This window comes from Podarcis pityusensis (assembly GCF_964106645.2).
Source record: "Podarcis pityusensis genome assembly, chromosome: 3".
In the NCBI taxonomy this organism is placed as follows: Eukaryota; Metazoa; Chordata; class Lepidosauria; order Squamata; family Lacertidae; genus Podarcis; species Podarcis pityusensis.
This window is the reverse complement of record NC_138026.1, coordinates 85,877,049-85,895,571: the sequence shown is the minus strand read 5'-3', so window position 1 is coordinate 85,895,571 and position 18,523 is coordinate 85,877,049. Positions and strand designations below refer to the sequence as shown.

Here is an 18,523-nt window from a genome sequence, read left to right as displayed (position 1 = left end):
ATTTTTCATGTTATATTACAATTCAGATTTCACTTAAACCTGCACCATGTCAGCTTGAGCTGCAGCTGCACAGAGGAAAGGAAAACAATGTGACAGCCCCAGAGAAGGTGATGAAGGGCTCAAACTAAATGAAATTGTTAAAGTATATGGCATGACCTTTTAATAAAATACACACAGACTTCCCTAATAAGCGGGTTCTGGAGTGGTTAAAAGAAAAATGTGTTTTGGCTCCCTCTTTCCTATCCTCATGATCCACATTGTTAAAGAGAACCACTTACTACTATGCTCCCTTTGGGGAAGAAGGATAGGCCATTTAAAAAGAAAAATAATTTAATAAATACAAATACTAGGAGGCCCAAACTATAACCAACAGGCAATAGAGCCTAAATGTATTCTTATGCTATTGAGCTAGTCGTGCAGTGGTTTAAGTGTTGAATGAGGACCTGGGAGATCTGGGTTCAAATCCCTATTCAGCCATGAAGCTCTCTGGGTGACCTTGGGCCAGTCACTGTCTCTCAGTCTGAACTATTTCACAGGGTTGTTGTGGGGATTAAATGAGATGGGGGAGGGCCATATATGCCACAATGAGCTCATTGGAGGGATCCGGTCCTTCTTTATGGTGTGCACAGCTGAACTATGGCAATCATTCCCACAGGAAACACTGATTGCCACCAACTTGAGTGGCTTTAAAACAGGATTAGACAAAGTCGTGGAGGATAAAGCTGTCCATGGCTATCAGCCACAATATGTATCCTCTGCCTCCATGGTTGGGGGCAGTATGCTTCTGAATACCAGTTCTAGAAACCGGGGGGGCGGGGGGCGGGGGGGAGGCAAGTCCTTTTGTCCTCAGGCTAGGCCTGGCCCACCCATGAGGTGGGATGAAGAAGCCGCCTCAAGTGGCAGAAGCCCCCGAGGAGGGATGCTTGCGGTGTCCTGCTGCTCTCAGACCTTGCTGGAAATTGGTGCCAATGCCAGTACCCCTTCTCAACTGGCAGTGGGGGCAGTGAAACGGGCAGCACATCCAGTTTCATCTCAAGTGAAAAATAGGGTGCACCACCCCCTGCCTCAGGTCCTGCTTGAGGGTTTTTCATGGGGGTCTGGTTGGCCACTGTGAGACCAGGATGCAAGTTCAGTTGGGCTTTTGTCCTGATCCAGTCAGCTTTCCTTATTCTCTTAATGTTTGGGAGGGGGCAGAGGGTTAGTCAGGAATGTGTCAGAGAGGAAAGTTATATGTCAGGGTTAAATCTGGCATTTGGAAGATTCATATTTGGCCACTTCCTTCCCTGTCGGAAGCAGCATCTCCTCTGAGAAAGTATACTGTTGGCAACTGGTGCAACTCTAATTAAGAATTACTTGCACTTTTGAGGCATCTTTTCAGATACAGATTTTGTAGGAAATAAATGGGCTTGTATACAGGCAGGCCCAGGAAAAAATTTAGCTTGTAAGAAGAATGACTGGAATTACAGGAATGCATGCAATCCCATTAATATCCTGCCAGACCCAACTGCCACAAAATATAATTATAGATTTTTCCCCCTCCTAGAATATTCTGACTCTTCATAAAAATGCTTAAAATTCTTCCCATTCAGCAAGACTATTAACACGATAGATCTTTATTGCAACATGATGAATAAAATGGCTTACTACAATTATAGTGTGCTTAGCCTGTAGGGCAATTAACCACAGCTAGCACCTTGATGTCGAGCTGGTTTGGAACGGAGAAAGATCACAAAAGGCTGCCATCTGAATTGTTTTTATTAACAACACCACTTCTAAGCAGTAAGATCTATGCACAATTTGGTAAGGATTAACTCAATGATATCCCACACTGTTTTTTTGTTTACTGAAATACAAGCAAATCTATTCAGTAAAAGTATGCAGCTGTACATCATCATCTCACTGCACTGAAAAAATATCAATCATTTAAGAAACACTGCTATAATGAAAGCAGCGTATGTATTATAGAACTCCTTACAAAACAAAATAAATAATATGAAAAAGCCACCCTTAAATTAAAATCAAAAAAGACATTTAAAGTTTGGGCATTCTTCATTATGGGAAAGAACCTTCCACACTGAGACCATCATCAATCAGAAAAGCTCCATCTGCTGTATAATTAGCTCTGATAAATGACACTAATCTGAGCTACATTAGAGAACTACTGTTTGGGGGTTGTGGGGGGAAAAGAGAGATAGCTAGAACTGTAAATAAATCTAACCACTGTTTCACTTACAGCCATCCCAGCAGGAAGTCATAAAGAATTTTTTATAGGTAATATTTTCAAATGCGCTGCTGGCTGTGCTGCCTAATATCTATCATCTCGGAGCATGCATTAGTGAGTGTACAGAAGCCTAGAACAGAAGAGCATATTTTTTAAATAAGTTCTCCCTTTCGTACATCTTTACAGCCAAACTAGAAAAAAAATTGCAAAACAAATCTGGTCCAATGAAGTAGCTGCTCAGGAAGACAATGGACAATCCCAAGAGATAATGGACTGAAGCTGCTAGGCCAGTGAAGAAACAGTATTTGGGGGCATTTGCAGAGAAAAGTGCATCTAGAACTTTTTCTGTATTACCCTCCTGGTGCTTCTATGTATGAATGGATGGAATAGAGGCAACCTGTGAGATTGCGAATAAATGAGTAAGGCAGGCACACACACATACAGACAGACAGGGGAGGCAAAAATCATTAAGCAAGTAAACAGTGCAGTATGTGACAGTTTACTGGACTTTAACCAAGTAGATCTTTTGTAGTGATTGAGGCACCCTCATTGTGAGATTCTGGCATCTTTTGAAAACTTTTTTTATGCTGACAGACCGTTGTAGCTTTGTACTGTTTTAAATGATTTTTTTTTTAAAAAAATTGTTGTACACTGCCCTGATATTTTATGGTTTTGCAGTATAGAATTGCATTTATAAATAAACAAATGCAAAGATTCAAATGAAATTTCGAAGACTGGTCATTTACTGTGTTTACATAATTCTTAATTCAAAAGGTTATCTATGGGGGATGAGAAATGATAGTTGCGTTTGATAAAACTGTCCCTACACTGTACTTCTTCAGACTGCAGGTGGGACATTGCACAACTGAATTCTCTTATACAGAAACCTGCACACTGTTCCCACATCCTTTTCTGAGCCCCAAAGTTCTCTGGTAAAGGGTTTGATATTAGCTTTACTTCCCACTGTGCTCGTTTTCTGTGTGTAACATTCCCCCTGTTCCCAAATGGGCAGCCATTCAACTGTGCAGTCCTCCACCTGAAATCTCGACTTAGCATACTTGAACATAGTATTCTTGACTGGAATTGTCTCTTCTGTGATTTTTACTTGGAACAATTTATTCATGTTTGCAACCAACAATAGTAATTGGCCTTTTTCAGAGCTCCTAAGTGGATATAGACTAAAAGCTTGTTTTTATAAAACTCCCTACAGTATTTAAGAGGTTCCAATTCTAAGGTGTAAGATGATTTTATCTCCTGTTCCCATTCCTTGAGTTTTATCTGCAAAGCAGAATATAAATGCAATGAACAAGATTAATCCAACAGTATATTTAGCACCACTGAAAAACAGTAAGTGACTTATCAAAATTACTGTCTAGAGAAAAATCCTTTTCGTTCCAAATGAAGAAGTGGCTGAAAGAGAGCACTTTATCACATTGTCCCAAAGAAAATGGTGAGAAAGTACAAACCTTCCTAGCACTTATACCAAATAAATAACTAGATCTACATCCCTTTCCCCAACATACAGATATATATCTATACATAAGGCTTTGTATTTCAGAGGAGAGAGCTTTGCAAAGAAGCACACAATGAAATTTCAACTTTTGTCAGAAACTTCCATGAAATAGCACTGATGGCATCTGAATTCAAACTATTGAACAATACTTTACTTTTAAAGGAAGTTGTCAGACTAAGATAAAATAATCAGCAAAATGTATGCCTGTAATACCCAAATGTTTCAGGAAGTATTTATGCTTATTCTACACAAGTCACCATGTGTGAGATCCCCTAACAATTGGATGACACCCTATGCTGCATGCTTAATTTTCTGTACTTATTTGAAGAACATCATCCCAATTATTGGGATAATATGGTCTCTAGTTTCCACAGCACAGGCCAACAGTTAAGCTATAGGTTGACAAATGTAGTAATTAGTGTTATGAAAATGATAAAACTATGCAAACTGAGCTCTAGTCAATCAAGATAGAAAATGCTTTCCTTCCCTTGTTCTTCCTACAACTGTCATACAACTATCATTCTCATGCAGTTTTCTACAGTTTCCCAAAGAAATCACTACATTCTTCTTAAAGGCTGAAAACTAAAGATGCTAGAGAAGAGCAGAGCCTACTTTGCTCTCCTTACACTTACATTTTTCTTTACTCGGTGAAGTTACATTCAGTTCTGTCGAAAGTTGCTGGTTGGAGTTAACAGTCTGCGTAGATAGGGAGGTATTACTGTTGTCACTATTTGTTTCTCCAGAGAACAAATCTGATTGGCTGTTGCTTGTGCTGGGAGTGGACTCATCATCTGGTTGCTTCTTTTGAAAATCTAACAAGACACAAAATTGGGGAGATGGGATTATTGACTACAAAACATGTTTCTGTCCAATGGGGCACATACAATATGTTGTATTTTACAATATAATCATCTCTATAAACTGTGATTTAATCCTATTAGTCTAAGCCCTAAGATATTAAACTTACCTTCATTGCACCAATACATTATTACTGAACTTGGTATAATCACGGAGTGCTGTTCCAGTGGAATGGCAAGATACACATTTAGAGCACAATCCAACTAGTGCTTTGGCTCCAGTGGACTGGAGCTACTAACAGAAGTGGGGAGATTTTTGCTTATTTCCTTCACACACCCACCCAAAGCCCCTTAAAAATTTGTTCTAGAGAAAAGGGTTAACTCCCTTGCCATGCCACAATTCTTGTGTAGCTTCTCCCACCAGCAATTAATTAGAGAAGAAACCAGGTAAAGGCAAATTATGTGACAAACATCCTGTCTAGTTGGCATTAGTTGTGAGAGTTTCTATGCACAATGCAATTAATGAGGAAACTAGGCAAAATTACTTGTTGCCTCCTTCTAAAATGAGGCTAGGTCGTTTACTAATTTGGTTCTCAGATTACAGTGTCATGTGAATACAGTTTGTGAACTGCAAATGAATACTGAATTTAACCAAGGTATGTAACAAATAACCATTCATTTTTTGCAAAAGCTCTCTTTATAAGACAAAACATCAGTATCAGTTCTTCCTACCTACTAACACTATGTGATCAACTGATCGGTGACTTCCACCAAACCATCACCTCTTTCTAAGGTGTCTGATTAGCATGGCAGCTAAAGCCTTATTTAGAAAAAGCAACTAGCCAATGTAAATATTGCATAATTTTATCCTCTTGTGCATGACCTTCACCGTAGCATTTATTAAATGCCAACAAAGGATTTTGCAAACTTGTCTGTGATATTAACCAGGAAACAACTTAGATCTGTAACTATGCATGTTTTTAAAACTCATCATGATATGTTCAGCTTCATCTGTGCTGATACTGGCCCAATTCTAACGAATTCCATTTATTTTCAAAATTTCAGGTTTAAGTCCCTAATGAAAACTGAGAATGATCTGCATTTGCAATTAAGAGAAAACTTTGGTGAATTCTGTAAAGGCAAGTCCTGGAAAGAAAAAACCTAGAAAAATTAAGGTATACAAAGTATTCCTCTGGATCATGGGCTACTTAACCAGTAGTCCAGTTCTGACTTTTATGTTACATTATAGCCATATTCAATGATGGAAATAAAAAACATCAACAAGGAAAATCACATGAAGCCTGGAAATATGTTGTCTCATTTTGAGCCCCGTGAAATCCTTTACATTTGCTATGCAGATTTATACCAGTGTCAATTATTCTTAGCTTGATTTCCACATGTGTACTTTAAGGATTGCCTTTGGTTTCTTCTGTTAACACAAGCTATGCTTCAATTTTATTTCACTTCTATATCCTAAGAATTGGCAATAAATTATGAAATGATGCCTTTAACTAGAGCTTATTAAGCCCAAGTTGATAACAAAACAGCCTGCTCTTCAGGATCTGCAAGATCTTAAATTCAATAAAATGCTGTTTTATACTATATTAAGCTCAACAGGAACAGCTTAAGGTAGAACAAGGGAAGAACCAAATGAGGACCTGATACTATTTCTTTTAAAACTGGATAAAGATACATGCCCCAGCACAAAATTAATTTATTCCGGTTTGTTATTCCTTTTAGAAATTTTAACATGAAAGATACAAATTATGCAATGAAATGAAGAAGCATTTCATTACACTTCTTTTTGCTTCATCCTACAGCAGGGAGTCAGCCTTAACAATCCCATTTTCCTTACAACTGCTCTATATTCTGTTAATTTTACAGCATAGCGTTTCCGTGTGCTCTGGCTTCCTTCACTGGAGTTTGATTGCACCAGAAGAGGTTTAGTCATGATGGCCACATGACCCAGAAAGCCGTTTGTGGACAAACGCTGGCCCCCTCGGCCTGAAAGCGAGATGAGTGCCGCAATCCCAGAGTCGACTTTGACTGGACTTAACCGTCCGGGGGTCCTTTACCTTTACCGTATAACACACCCCGCAAGATGAGATACTGATTGGAATGTTTCTATGACAACTATTAAGATACAGCATTATTAGGAAATTAACCTACTTATAAGGATCTCCCAGTATGCGCTATTCCAAGCAGAAACATCTTGCTTTCTACAGGCAAGTTGTAGAATTTTGTAAACAGCTACTTTTAATAAAGGCTAGCTATTTCATAAGTAACAGCAAAAAATGTAGTAAAGGAAAGCAAATGTTTGTAGCACAGCACACAATCTTTTCCCATTCAAGACAAGTCCATTTTGTTGTATGAACCAAATTCTTTCCTCAGAAAGTCTCAGAGTATTAATACGTCTTTTCCTAATGAAGCACACAGGACAGCACTGAGGTAGAAGGCTCCTGGCTACTACAGGTCCAGGTAAATTTATGAACTCCTCTAAATGTGTCTCTTACCTTTCTTATGAACAATAACTGTCTCTTATCTCTGCTGGTTTATAAATACTGGGAAAACAAAATAAATTTTGGATGCCCAATAAACCCACGTGACAAAAATACCTTAGAAATGGGTAAACTCAACAGGGCTTGTTCGTGAGAGATGCCTAGAGGGACATGGCCAACCAAACAAGACAGTAAACACACACCTCTGAATCATTGTTTTGTTTGCTAAAATATAAGGATCGTTTACCTATTCTGATTTTCTCCAATTTCTCCTTGAGGATATCAGGAACACATGTTTCTACCTAGACTACTAATGAACAGAAACAACTAATTTTACTTACTTCGTTAAAAGAAATGAAATACTCTAGCAGACAGAATAAAATCTATTCAGGTAAATTATAAGAGCTTGTTAAATATACTGAAACAACAAGTTGCCAGTGTGGGGCAACTGAGAAACTGAGTAGGCTAAAAGAACCCCTAGTGCAATATTGGTGAAAGCTCAAAAGATCTCTGAAGTAGGCTAACTAACCAATGGATGCAAAATTTAATTACGCTTCATATTTACTTTGCCCACTTCAAATAAAAGAGCATGCAAGATTTCATTATTTTTTTTAATAAAAGCACTATCAATTAGTGCCTCTAGCACTGCTAGCATCTACACAGTCCTCACTCAGGTGCCCTTTTAGATGTCTAGGGAGAATCCTAGCATTTAAGAACATTGGTCTATTATTTTTAATTAATTTCTCTAGACTAACCCATGGAGTCCCAACTAAGGTTAACTATTGCCTAATTTTCCATCAGTGGTGTTTGTTTGGAATTCAAAACGCTTTCAATTTTTTTTTTAAAGAAGTGCCAGGTAGTTTCAAGATGGAGCATAATCTATATTTTGAATTAAGCAGATGTGGTGGTAGGGATATGGTGGTGGTGGTGGAGAAACAGACCACTCACTACCAACATTATCCCAAATACCGTAATATAAAATGGCATCAAAGCAGCAGTAAAATGATTTCCTCCATAGCTGCTTGGTTGTGGCAGTACTGAAATGACTTCATTATTTCTGTGAATCTTAGGTTATACAAAACTCTAGATCACTGAAGTCAATTGGAACCCCATGCCAATGCAACTTATGATTGGTGGTTGGTGGTTTGCTGTGTATTTGGATGTGGGGCCTTTTTTGATTATCAAAATAATTAAAATGTGTTGACCTTGACAGTTGTATGTGTTTAATGAAGCTTTATACTTCATGCAAATAGCACTAATCTCCATTCACAAAAATATTCATATTATGGTCAACGGCTTAAGGTTTCCCAAACTAGAATGGAAATGCTCACAAAATAACACAATATGCACAGAAATAAGTGGTAAATAGGGTCTGTGCTTTATTTCTTAATATTTGTGTTTGATTTGTTCTTCAAGGAGCTTAAAGAAGTAAGTTCAAGTATGACAGAAGGGATATTGCCAAAGCTACACAGTTAGATTACCAAATATATGAACTTAAGGTCACATTTAAACTTTCTACTCTAGTAGCATTGATCTGCTACACTGAACTGGTTCTTTAAGGAACAGTAGAAACTGGATACCTGTAGATTGCCACAGCATTGTATGTTAAGGTAAGGTAATGAATTGCTTTAAATAAGGCAAATGGCATTCATTCATCCTATAGCCTTTGCTTCACTTTGTAGAGAATAGGCACTATTTGCAGTAACCATCCTAGATTACACAGCGGTCATGCTGGGGAGACACCTTTCTCTTGAAATATGAATAAAAGATCAATTTCATGGCTTTGAAAAATGATGAAATTATCTTGGGTCATGTTTTAAGTGAACTGTTTTTACTGCAGTTAAAACTTGGTAAACTCCTATCATCTTTGTCCATGCTAGATGAGGCTAGTGTGTTGAGAGTCCAACATCTTGAGGACAACAGGTTACCCACCCGTGAATTAGATATGTACCACATCGAGCTTTGGACTTGCACAGCCCCTCTCCTCTTCCCCCATGTTCAAGGGAAGGAGAATAAAAGCTTCAATTTAGAACACTATGAGCTTGTTAACAAAGATACTGAACAAGATTCAACAAGTTTCCTATGTTGAGACATAATGAGAAACTATGATTGTTACAATATGTGAGTGCAGTGTGTTCTTATAACTATGTTTCAATGCTTGGATGTGGCCATTATCTTAATCATATAAATATGAATTTGAACCCGTGTGTTTTGATTTCTCCCTCAAAAGTTCTATTTTATTTCAAATTCAGACAATTTGAAATGTGTATTACCTTAAGTTTAGAATATTAACTGAAATTGAGACAGCTACTTCCAGATCCGTTTAACAGATCCAAAGGTAATTTTTTTCATTAACATGAAGCACCATCACTCAGTGAAAGAGGAAAGGTGCTGTTCAGCAGGTCACACTGCTCATCTGCTAGCAAGCAAGGCAGAACCATACAAATGACCCAAAAGAGAAGTAAGCCCAGTTGTCAAAGAAACAAGAGAGCCAGAAAGCTGTTGGTAACAAAGCCAAGTTTAATAGAGTTCACCTGCCCTTGATGGACTCTGCTCAAATCTTCAATGAGGCATTTATTTGCAGCTATGCCCTGAACCAAGTGCTAATGATAAAATTTACCAAGAGTGCGTCAACGTCTGAACAATATGACTAGTAAAAAACTCCCAACCTATATTAGAAAAGGTGATTAACCTTTTAAAATATGGTATGGCTGGTAAATTCAGAAATGTCAGTGTTACATTTTAAGTAAAAATAAAGCCCTATGACTCCTACCTGCAGTGATTTAAGTTGATAACAAGGCAATATAAAAGCCACCATGATAAGTTTAGTCACACTCTCAAGTATGCTTGTACTGGATTCAAAGCAGGAATATAAAATTAACAATTTAAGATTCAGTCCAAAATTTGTTTTAGCAGCATGAAGCCACATAAAACAACAAATCTCATCCTATGTGCCAAGAGACAAAAAGGTACACTCAGCTAACTGAATCTGCTCAAAGCTGGTCTGACTCAGTACTTATAAAATGAATAGAAAGCCAACTACAGTTTTCAATACCCTATAACATTCTAGAACTAGAAAAAGCAAAACTACACTTACTCTTATTTTCATATTGTATGAGTTATAAAAACTAAGAGATAGGGAAATGGTGTTTAGATTTTTAAAAACACTTTATTGGTTTAGACTAATAAACAATTAAAATAAATCAGCAAGAAGAGTGAGAGAACCTGTATTTAGACACCGTTACTATAACGTCTTTCCAGAGATTGTATTTTAAGCACACCCTACTGGCCTAGATTTCTCAATGCTACGAGGAACAATTTGAAAGGATAGCAATTTGCTAAAAATGAATAGGAAATTAAGAAATACCTCTACCTTGAATAGAAACCATAAAAACTCAATTTAGCTCTCTGAAAAGGTACCAGCCTTAGAACTCAGGTAATTATGTAGGAAGATATTCAGCAGTGCTGCTTCCTAATTTCAGCTAGACCTATTCCTTGTGGAATTCAACATCCATAGGATTTGACCACAGCAAGTACCTTGCCATGCATGAAATACTGGAGAAGCTAAAATAAGCAACAACAAAAACTAAGCAATAGTCTATAATGGGGAAGCCATTGAGATTTCATCCGCTGTAAACCGCATTAAATGTGCAGGCTGGTTGCTGGGGATCAAGAAAGATGACATTAGAAGCAACAAGCAGGGAGATCCATTTGCTTTCTGACATGGTGGTTTAGTGGAGAATCCAACCAATGTCTTGGATTAAAAGAAATGGAAGCAAAGCTTAACATGCACAATGGAGCTCTCTGCCATTCCTCCCTTCAAAAGCCACTTGCGAGAGTCATGAAACCTGAAGATGTGACATGGGGCAGGGAGTGGGTAGCTATCATATTATGATTAAAAATAAATCATTTTGAATAGTAGGGAAAAAAATATTGAAGAAGTCGAAGCAAAAGGTTGAACAGGTATTTTCAAGATATGCTTTAGGTCATGGGTAGGCAAAGTAAGGCCCAGGGGCCAGATCTGGCCCAATAGCCTTCTAAATCTGGCCCGTGTTTTTACATGAGTAGAATATGTTCTTTTATTTGAAATGCATCTCTGGGTTATTTGTGGGGCCTGCCTGGTGTTTTTACATGAGTAGAATGTGTGCTTTTATCTGGGTTAGTTGTGGGACATAGGAATTCGTTCATTTTTTTAAAAAAATAGTCCAGCCCCCCCACAAGGTCTGAGGGACAGTGGACCGGTCCCTTGCTGAAAAAGTTTGCCGACCCCTGCTTTAGGTACAAAAAAAATACTCTTGAGGGCATGGATTTGATTTGATTGCTCATTTCTTTCTTTGATTCCTAAGCATTTACATCAGAAATATCAGTGGTGACTGTTAGATTCTTGTCCTTATGCTCAATCAATTTAGATCCATCCCTAAGACATTTTCCATCTGAATGAAGTCAGAAGCTTAAAATCCATGCCATGATTAAATCATAAAGCAAACTTAGAAATATGATGCAGGCTTGTTTTTATAAATATGCTGTGTATAGGCAACCCCTGATTTGAGTTGGGGTTGCGTTCTGGGTCACAGCATGCCTAAGCCAACTCCATCCCATACTTCCCCCTTTTCTGGCCACTTCTGGGTTGCTGCGATGTGCGCACGAGCAGTCACGCACATATCAAACGTGTGTAAATCGGTCATTGACTACACTAGCATTTGCTAATTTTGAAACATCAGATTCAACAGCATAGAACTTTTCCATATTTAATTCTAAACAAACTACCTTTCATTACTATGCACTTCATACATTTGTGTGTTCAAGTCATTATTGTTGATTATGCCTGATATTTCAGTCATTGAATTCTACTTCCTTAGAGAACAGAAATGAATAGTCTCGTTTAATGGATAAATATCAGAATTATGATAGATCTGCAATATCTAAACTAGTATTCATCTACTTGAGTACGGTAAACTAACTTAAAGCACAGATTCAAATTACTTTAGAATTGGTAAATTAATTGCTCTCTCAAAGGAGTTCTTAACTGACCTTGAAAGATCATTTCCCTACTATTTTTTTATGAAGGCAACTATTCTATAAGAGGTTGCAATTTCATATTGTATTCAAGCAACAATGCCTTTAATTTTTTTTATAAAAAGTTCAATATATTGCTTAGAAATAAGATTTAGTATTATTTAACTGTATTTTTTCTCAAGGTCGAGAGAGAGAGAGAGCGCGCACCAATAGGCTTACAAACAAAAAAGACAAGACACACAACAGGAGAGTAGTGGAAAAAGGCAGAGAAGGGAGATCAGTTCTTCAAGGCCATAAACAAAGCGATGAGCTACAAGCTTTCATATCAAGTACACACCGGGCTAATCTTCCCTTGTTGTGTTCTAGATTAACAGTAATTGGTAACCCTAATTTTTCAGTTGATGGATGGAACCAGTGTCATTTTCTTTTGGTTTTTGCCGTCACAGGGCAACTGGTAGGGAAAACAGAATGTTCTAGCTCCCTTCAACTCCTTCTCTGCTCAGTGGTTGGGTCTCGATTGGTCTCCCCCTTGTCTTGACATTATTACTGGGAGGCAAAGGGTATAGCCTCCCAGGGGCCCTTGGTCCCCTGGGCTGATGGCAGAGCCCAGAGTTTGCTGCAGTTACTTTTATAGAAACAGCCATAGAGAGGAGAATTTGCCATACATGGGGTATAGGTGGGCACTAGAGAACCAGGGAATTTGAAACAGAAGCCTAAAGGTCAAATGCAAATGGCTAGGATATGAGCACCACCAGAACGAAAGACTGAGATTAGAGAAAGACGGTAGAGATAGGAGGGAGGAACCATAATAATAATAATAAATAATTTTATTATTTATACCCCGCCCATCTGGCCGGGTTTCCTAAGCCACTCTGGGAGGCTCCCAACAGAACACTAAAAACAGAATAAAACTTCAAACATTAAAGACTTCCCTAAACCATGTGCTATAATATCTATCTGTCCTAGAGAAGAGAGAGTAAAGAGAAGAGACAGTTTGAGTTTCACTGGACTGGGGGTAACACTGCGTACATAACATACATTTAAAGCAATCACACCCTAACAATTCTTTGACAAGGGTGCTGAAGTTGTAGTTCTGTGATGGATCAACTACCATTCCCATGGGGGGGGGGGAGAAAATGTGCTTTAAATGTACAATGTGCATGCAGCCCCAGTGTGGATGATTGGAACAATTCAAAATGCATGTGGCGTGCCCCTTGAAGTTTGCAGACACAGCTAGCTGACTTTGTTTTCTAAAAAGGTACCTAACAGGCTCAAGTGCGGTGGCTCATAAGACAGCCCAGTCCCAAGTCCAGTTCCCACCTAGGGCTCCTAAAGATCTTTCTGATGAAGTTCCCCAAAATACCAGAAAGGCTTTCCTTATGGGATAACGCTGCCTTGTGCTTCCCTCAAGGGTTCCAACTAAACCTGAAGGAAATAACAAGCATGGTTTGAGAGGCAAAAAGATGGGGGAGATGAGGCAAGGAGAAGGGTTGTGGTTGAGTTGAAGAAAGGTCTGGTCCCGCAGGCATCCACAGGGCAGAGAAGGAAGTGTGGAACAGCCTTCTGAACATTCATAAAGCTGAGTAGTTTGAGTATCTGTGAGATGCCCAGTTATCAGAAAGAAGCTTCCTGGTGGGCATTAGCTCTAGCACACAGGGCAATTACCTTGATGACAGTGATGGATGGAAAGGACACCGAGTGCTAATTATCGCAAGTTCTGAATCAGACATATCAATATATGTTTCCCAGCATACAGCGGTAGTGGAGGCTACAAGAGGTCTCTGGCCCACTCAAGCTCACAGCAAGGTGGCTGAGGTGTACCCTGTGGGGAAAGGTGGGGATATTTCCCAGGAAATGTAAATAGCCTAAATCCATTTACTGGTGAAATCTCTCAGAGCTGAATAATGCTTTTATGACATGGCAAAGGTTCTGAGGACTAATTAGGCTTGCCCTTATGTTGTAGCTCAGGCAAAGATACAATTCCCTGCACAGCTGCTTTGGGAGAAGATTTGGCTTAAGCCAATGTATGTTTGTCAGATTTCTGTGCAATGGAATGCACACTCATTACTCAGAGTAAAGCCTAGTAAAATATATGGGCACATAGGGAGTTCCAACTGAATCACGTTTCTCAGTATCATCCCTGCTAACCTGGTCCATGATCAGAGGTGATAGCAGTTCTAATCTAAGAAAATATGAAGGACCTCAGGTTGGGTAACATTCAATCTATGAGGCTGAAAGTGGAGTGGCTTCCAAATTGCCAACAGCAATGGCATCTTTCAGGAGCATGATTTATTGGCTTTTGCATTTTTTAAAAAAGAAACATGGCTTTTTCTGATAGATTACCTACAATAATGCAGCATATTATTCCTCCAATAATTGATAGAGCCAGTCCAGTCAGAAATGAGCAAAAACGATGCAAGCTAATTAATTTTTGCTTGCAAACGAATTTTTGTTTTAACAAATCAAAACCACAGGCAAACAAACCTTGTCATCTTTCAGATTCACGTTAATAACTTTTAAATTCAATATACAGTGGTACCTCGGATTACATATGCTTCAGGTTACATACACTTCAGGTTACAGACTCCGCTAACCCAGAAATAGTACCTCAGGTTAAGAACTTTGCTTCAGGATGAGAACAGAAATCGTGCTCCAGCGGCGCAGTGGCAGCAGGAGGCCCCATTAGCTAAAGTGGTGCTTCAGGTTAAGAACAGTTTCAGGTTAAGAACGGACCTCCGGAACGAATTAAGTACTTAACCTGAGGTACCACTGTAAAACATATGTTTTTATTTTGAAATATATACAAAACTAAAACATTATCTGGTCTTGAAAAGCCACACAGGCAAAGTAACCAAACACAAAACTCCATGTGTGAATTATTTTATTATTGTTTAGGTTTGAAGCCTAAAACCAAAGTCTGCATGCTTCATACAGTCTTTCCTTAGATACTCCCTGCCAGCAGGGGGTTTCTGACATACTGAATTTTATAAGTAAAATTCATTCATTCTCTTCATGTTCATTTATCTTAGCTAGATAACATTTGCTGCCATTTTAACAGGTTTCCATTTCGAAATCAACTGTAAAACCAGCAGGGAATGTACACTACTTTAATAGGCATGCCTTATCCACAACTCCACCTATATTCAGTTGTGTATGCCTGAACATATTTTATTTGATATGTGGAGTTGTGGTAGTAGATAGGTTTGCTCTGCAAAGTAAGAATTTAAAAAGAAATTATATCATCATCCTGCTAATCACACTGTGACTATATGCGAAATCTGATTTAACTGCTGATGGCATTTCTATTTACTTTTTGAGATCTCTGAACAAGATCTTGCTCCTTTTTTGTGGGTTGTTTTTTTCATCACATCCACCAGCCTTTCTGCAATTAGTGCAGAGTAAGAGAGCAGTTCTGTAAACCTGCTGACAGCCATTTAATGGAAGAGGTGGAAAATGGTGGATGCATCCTGGCAGCATACTTAATGGATATACAAACACCCACAGTCATCAGCCAGAAGCAATACTGGCAGAAAATTAACTTAGTGCTACAAAGCTCATTTAGCAAGGCGAACCATAGCAATCTGGATAATATGAAACTCTGTAATGGGCAGGAAAGGTGGAGGGGGGGAGAGAAGAAGAGAAATGGGAAGACACCCCTCTTACACTTTTTTCCAGTGAGAAGGTGGTCATTAATTTCACAGGTCTTTCTATTTAGTGTGTTATTTCAGCGTACAAACCAGTAGTTGCCTACACTCCGCAGAACAAGCTTTTTTTGTCCAGTTCTCTAAACACTTTAGACAAAGCATGTCAAAGACTTAAGCTCAAAGAGATTTTCATGTTAATAACGGTTCTGCTATCTGATGCTTCCTTCAGATACACTTGGACGTGGCTGCACTCTAAATTATATTTCCATTTATGACCAAAATCTAAATTTCAATTGCTGTCAATCCAGAATTTTTTAACTGGCAGTAAATCTAAGTGCTCCATATCGGGAAGCACAGCTATCAACAGAAGAAATGTTTTAACTACTTAATTACAAGCAAGACAGGAACGTCACATGCATTCAACATTGTAAGAATTTTAATGCTTGCATTTCAAAGCCGGAGAGGGAAGTGAGGGGCAGACGGGGCCTGTCAACCTGGGAAGGTAGCCCATCTAGGAGAAGGAAAACTCTGATGCCAGACCTCTGATGCCTTGCGGGATATCTTCGGGAGAATAAAAGCTTAAGGAGTAAATCCTACATAAATCCAAAGGGGAGTCCCTAAGATGGTCTGATGGCACCTTGTATTCCTCCTTTGAGCAACACCTGCAGCCAAGGTGGTGCCAAACGCATTGCTCTGCTTTTCTTTGCACTACATTAGCGGGGCCAAGTGTGGGGTCTTGTCGTCTGGGCAGCCTAGAACCTCCATGCACACTGCTCAGGCTTGCACCCTGGGGAGGTCATATTGGTGCTACTAATGTAGCAGTTTGACTTTACCCCCAGAGGCACACTCCACTGTCTCTTGAGACAGATGGGGGCCAACCAACATTATGAAATACGCCTGAAAGGCAAACGTTAAGTAATCATGGGAGAGTGGCTATTTTCAAAACTCTCCCCCATACATTAGTTTTGGTTCCACAAATCTACGTACGTACATAACTCATTCTAGTAGCTGCACTGTTAGCTTTCTAACGAGCTGGGTGCACTTCTGTAGTTTTATTTATTCATTTTTATTTACCACATTTAAATTTATATGGCAAATTGAACTGAACTGAATATTTTCAATCCCAATGAGGGGTTTAAATATGCTAGCTAAATAAGGAAAGAGAGAAATATTCCATAAACTTCGCTGATAAAACAGCACCATGGTATAAAAGTCACAGACCCTAGGCCAAGCTATTGAGAAAGGCCCCTCCATAAGAAACTTTTTAGGGAAAAATCAGCAAACTGCACCAGCTACATACGATGAAAGCCACAGGCCTGAAACCAGGGTGTTGCTAGCCTATTCCACAATCCAGGTTTTTTTTGGGGGGTGGATACAAAAAACAAACAAACAAACAAACTCAAATATTTTTCAAACAGAAAAAATAAATCAAATGCAGAGCCAAGCAGATATTATCAATTGTACGGCAACCTTTCTGCAGAGCATCTCAGTGTAGCTCAATTTGAGAACCTTCGGAATTAGAGGTCATGCTTTGATACACATCTCACCTTACCTTTCAGCCAATATGGAAAAGCATCCAGGTACCTAACTATAAAGTGATAATATAAGAAATCTTAGAATGCAAAGCCCTGGAGAAGTGTGGGCAATAAACAAATGGAAATAAATTGAAACCGTCTCAGATCATTTAATTCCCATCTTTCTTCTTCACATAAAGCAGGAAAGAAGACAGAGGTATGTATTTATTTCTTCTACCAGAATTTCTTCCACAAAGAGATGGCAGAAAATTATTACTGTATACTTTTCCTGAATGCTTTTATTTTGAAGCTCTGCATGTAATAATAATAATAATAATAATAATAATAATAATAATAATAGATATCTTAAAGTGTTTTAAGAATCAGGAGCACCAGTTCAGCAAAACTAAGATGATCAAGGTTTCAGGCACTATTTTTGAAAACTCTGAGCTTCTCCAGCAAACCATGGCTCGCTGGGCACACTAATAACCAGCTAGAAATACCAGCTGAAGTAGCTCTAATGGAAATGCAGCCAGACTAACTGAATGACAAACAGGAAACGGAGCTTAATTCTTCACTTGTCCTGTTTCCTTCTGCATAGATGCTTTGATGCATAAGCCTTTTGTTTTCCTCCTTGGTTAATCAATTTTGAGAACTAAAATTAAGCTTAACTTTGGGATGTAATGCATGCAAAACTATATAGTGCTAACTACTTGGTATTTAAACAGAGAGTTCTATCTTGTTAAATAATGCAGTGAGTCAAACCTCCTACAAGGCAAGTAAGTTTATAAAACCCATAATCTGCATAAAAGAGACGGCACTTCCAATTTACATTAGGAATATGCCTGCACAAAAACACAGGCTCAAGAAACAATTACCCAAGACGGTTGGGCAGGAAGGTACTATGCTGCATGGGAATTGGCATATTCTGTATCCAGGCAAAATTCAGTGTCCTTTGTTCCATTTGCCATGCAGCCTAATTGAGATTCAGACACAGTTGTATGCTGGTGCCAAATCTATGTTCTGGTTCTAGAGGCTTTGGAGGTTGATGAAGTATGTGGTGATGCCCCACTCCTCCCCAATCCTTGGGTGATGCCCAATACAGCTATATGCACAGCTAGTCACTAGAAGAACAAGAATCATAGCTCTAAACACCCTTTAAAAGCCCTCTGTGCCACTCTCACTGTATCCAAAAATATCCACTACTAGAACTGAAGCTCTGGGGTCAGCAGGAGGCTGGAGGACGTTCAAAAAAGTGGCAGATGCTCCGCTACCCCGCGTGCCAGCTGTTAGGTGGAGAGGCTGAGCAGCCTAAACAAA

General features: G+C 38.8%; 1 protein-coding gene across 1 annotated transcript in view; it reads right to left on the bottom strand.

Annotated features, from left to right (window-relative positions):
* Positions 1 to 18,523, bottom strand: part of ZFAND3 (zinc finger AN1-type containing 3) — a 131,453-nt gene that overhangs the window by 41,541 nt on the left and 71,389 nt on the right. Inside the window, exon 4 of the mRNA XM_081000317.1 lies at positions 4,367 to 4,546. Coding sequence (XP_080856443.1) covers positions 4,367 to 4,546 — 180 coding nt within the window. The remainder of the gene's footprint in view (positions 1 to 4,366; positions 4,547 to 18,523) is intronic.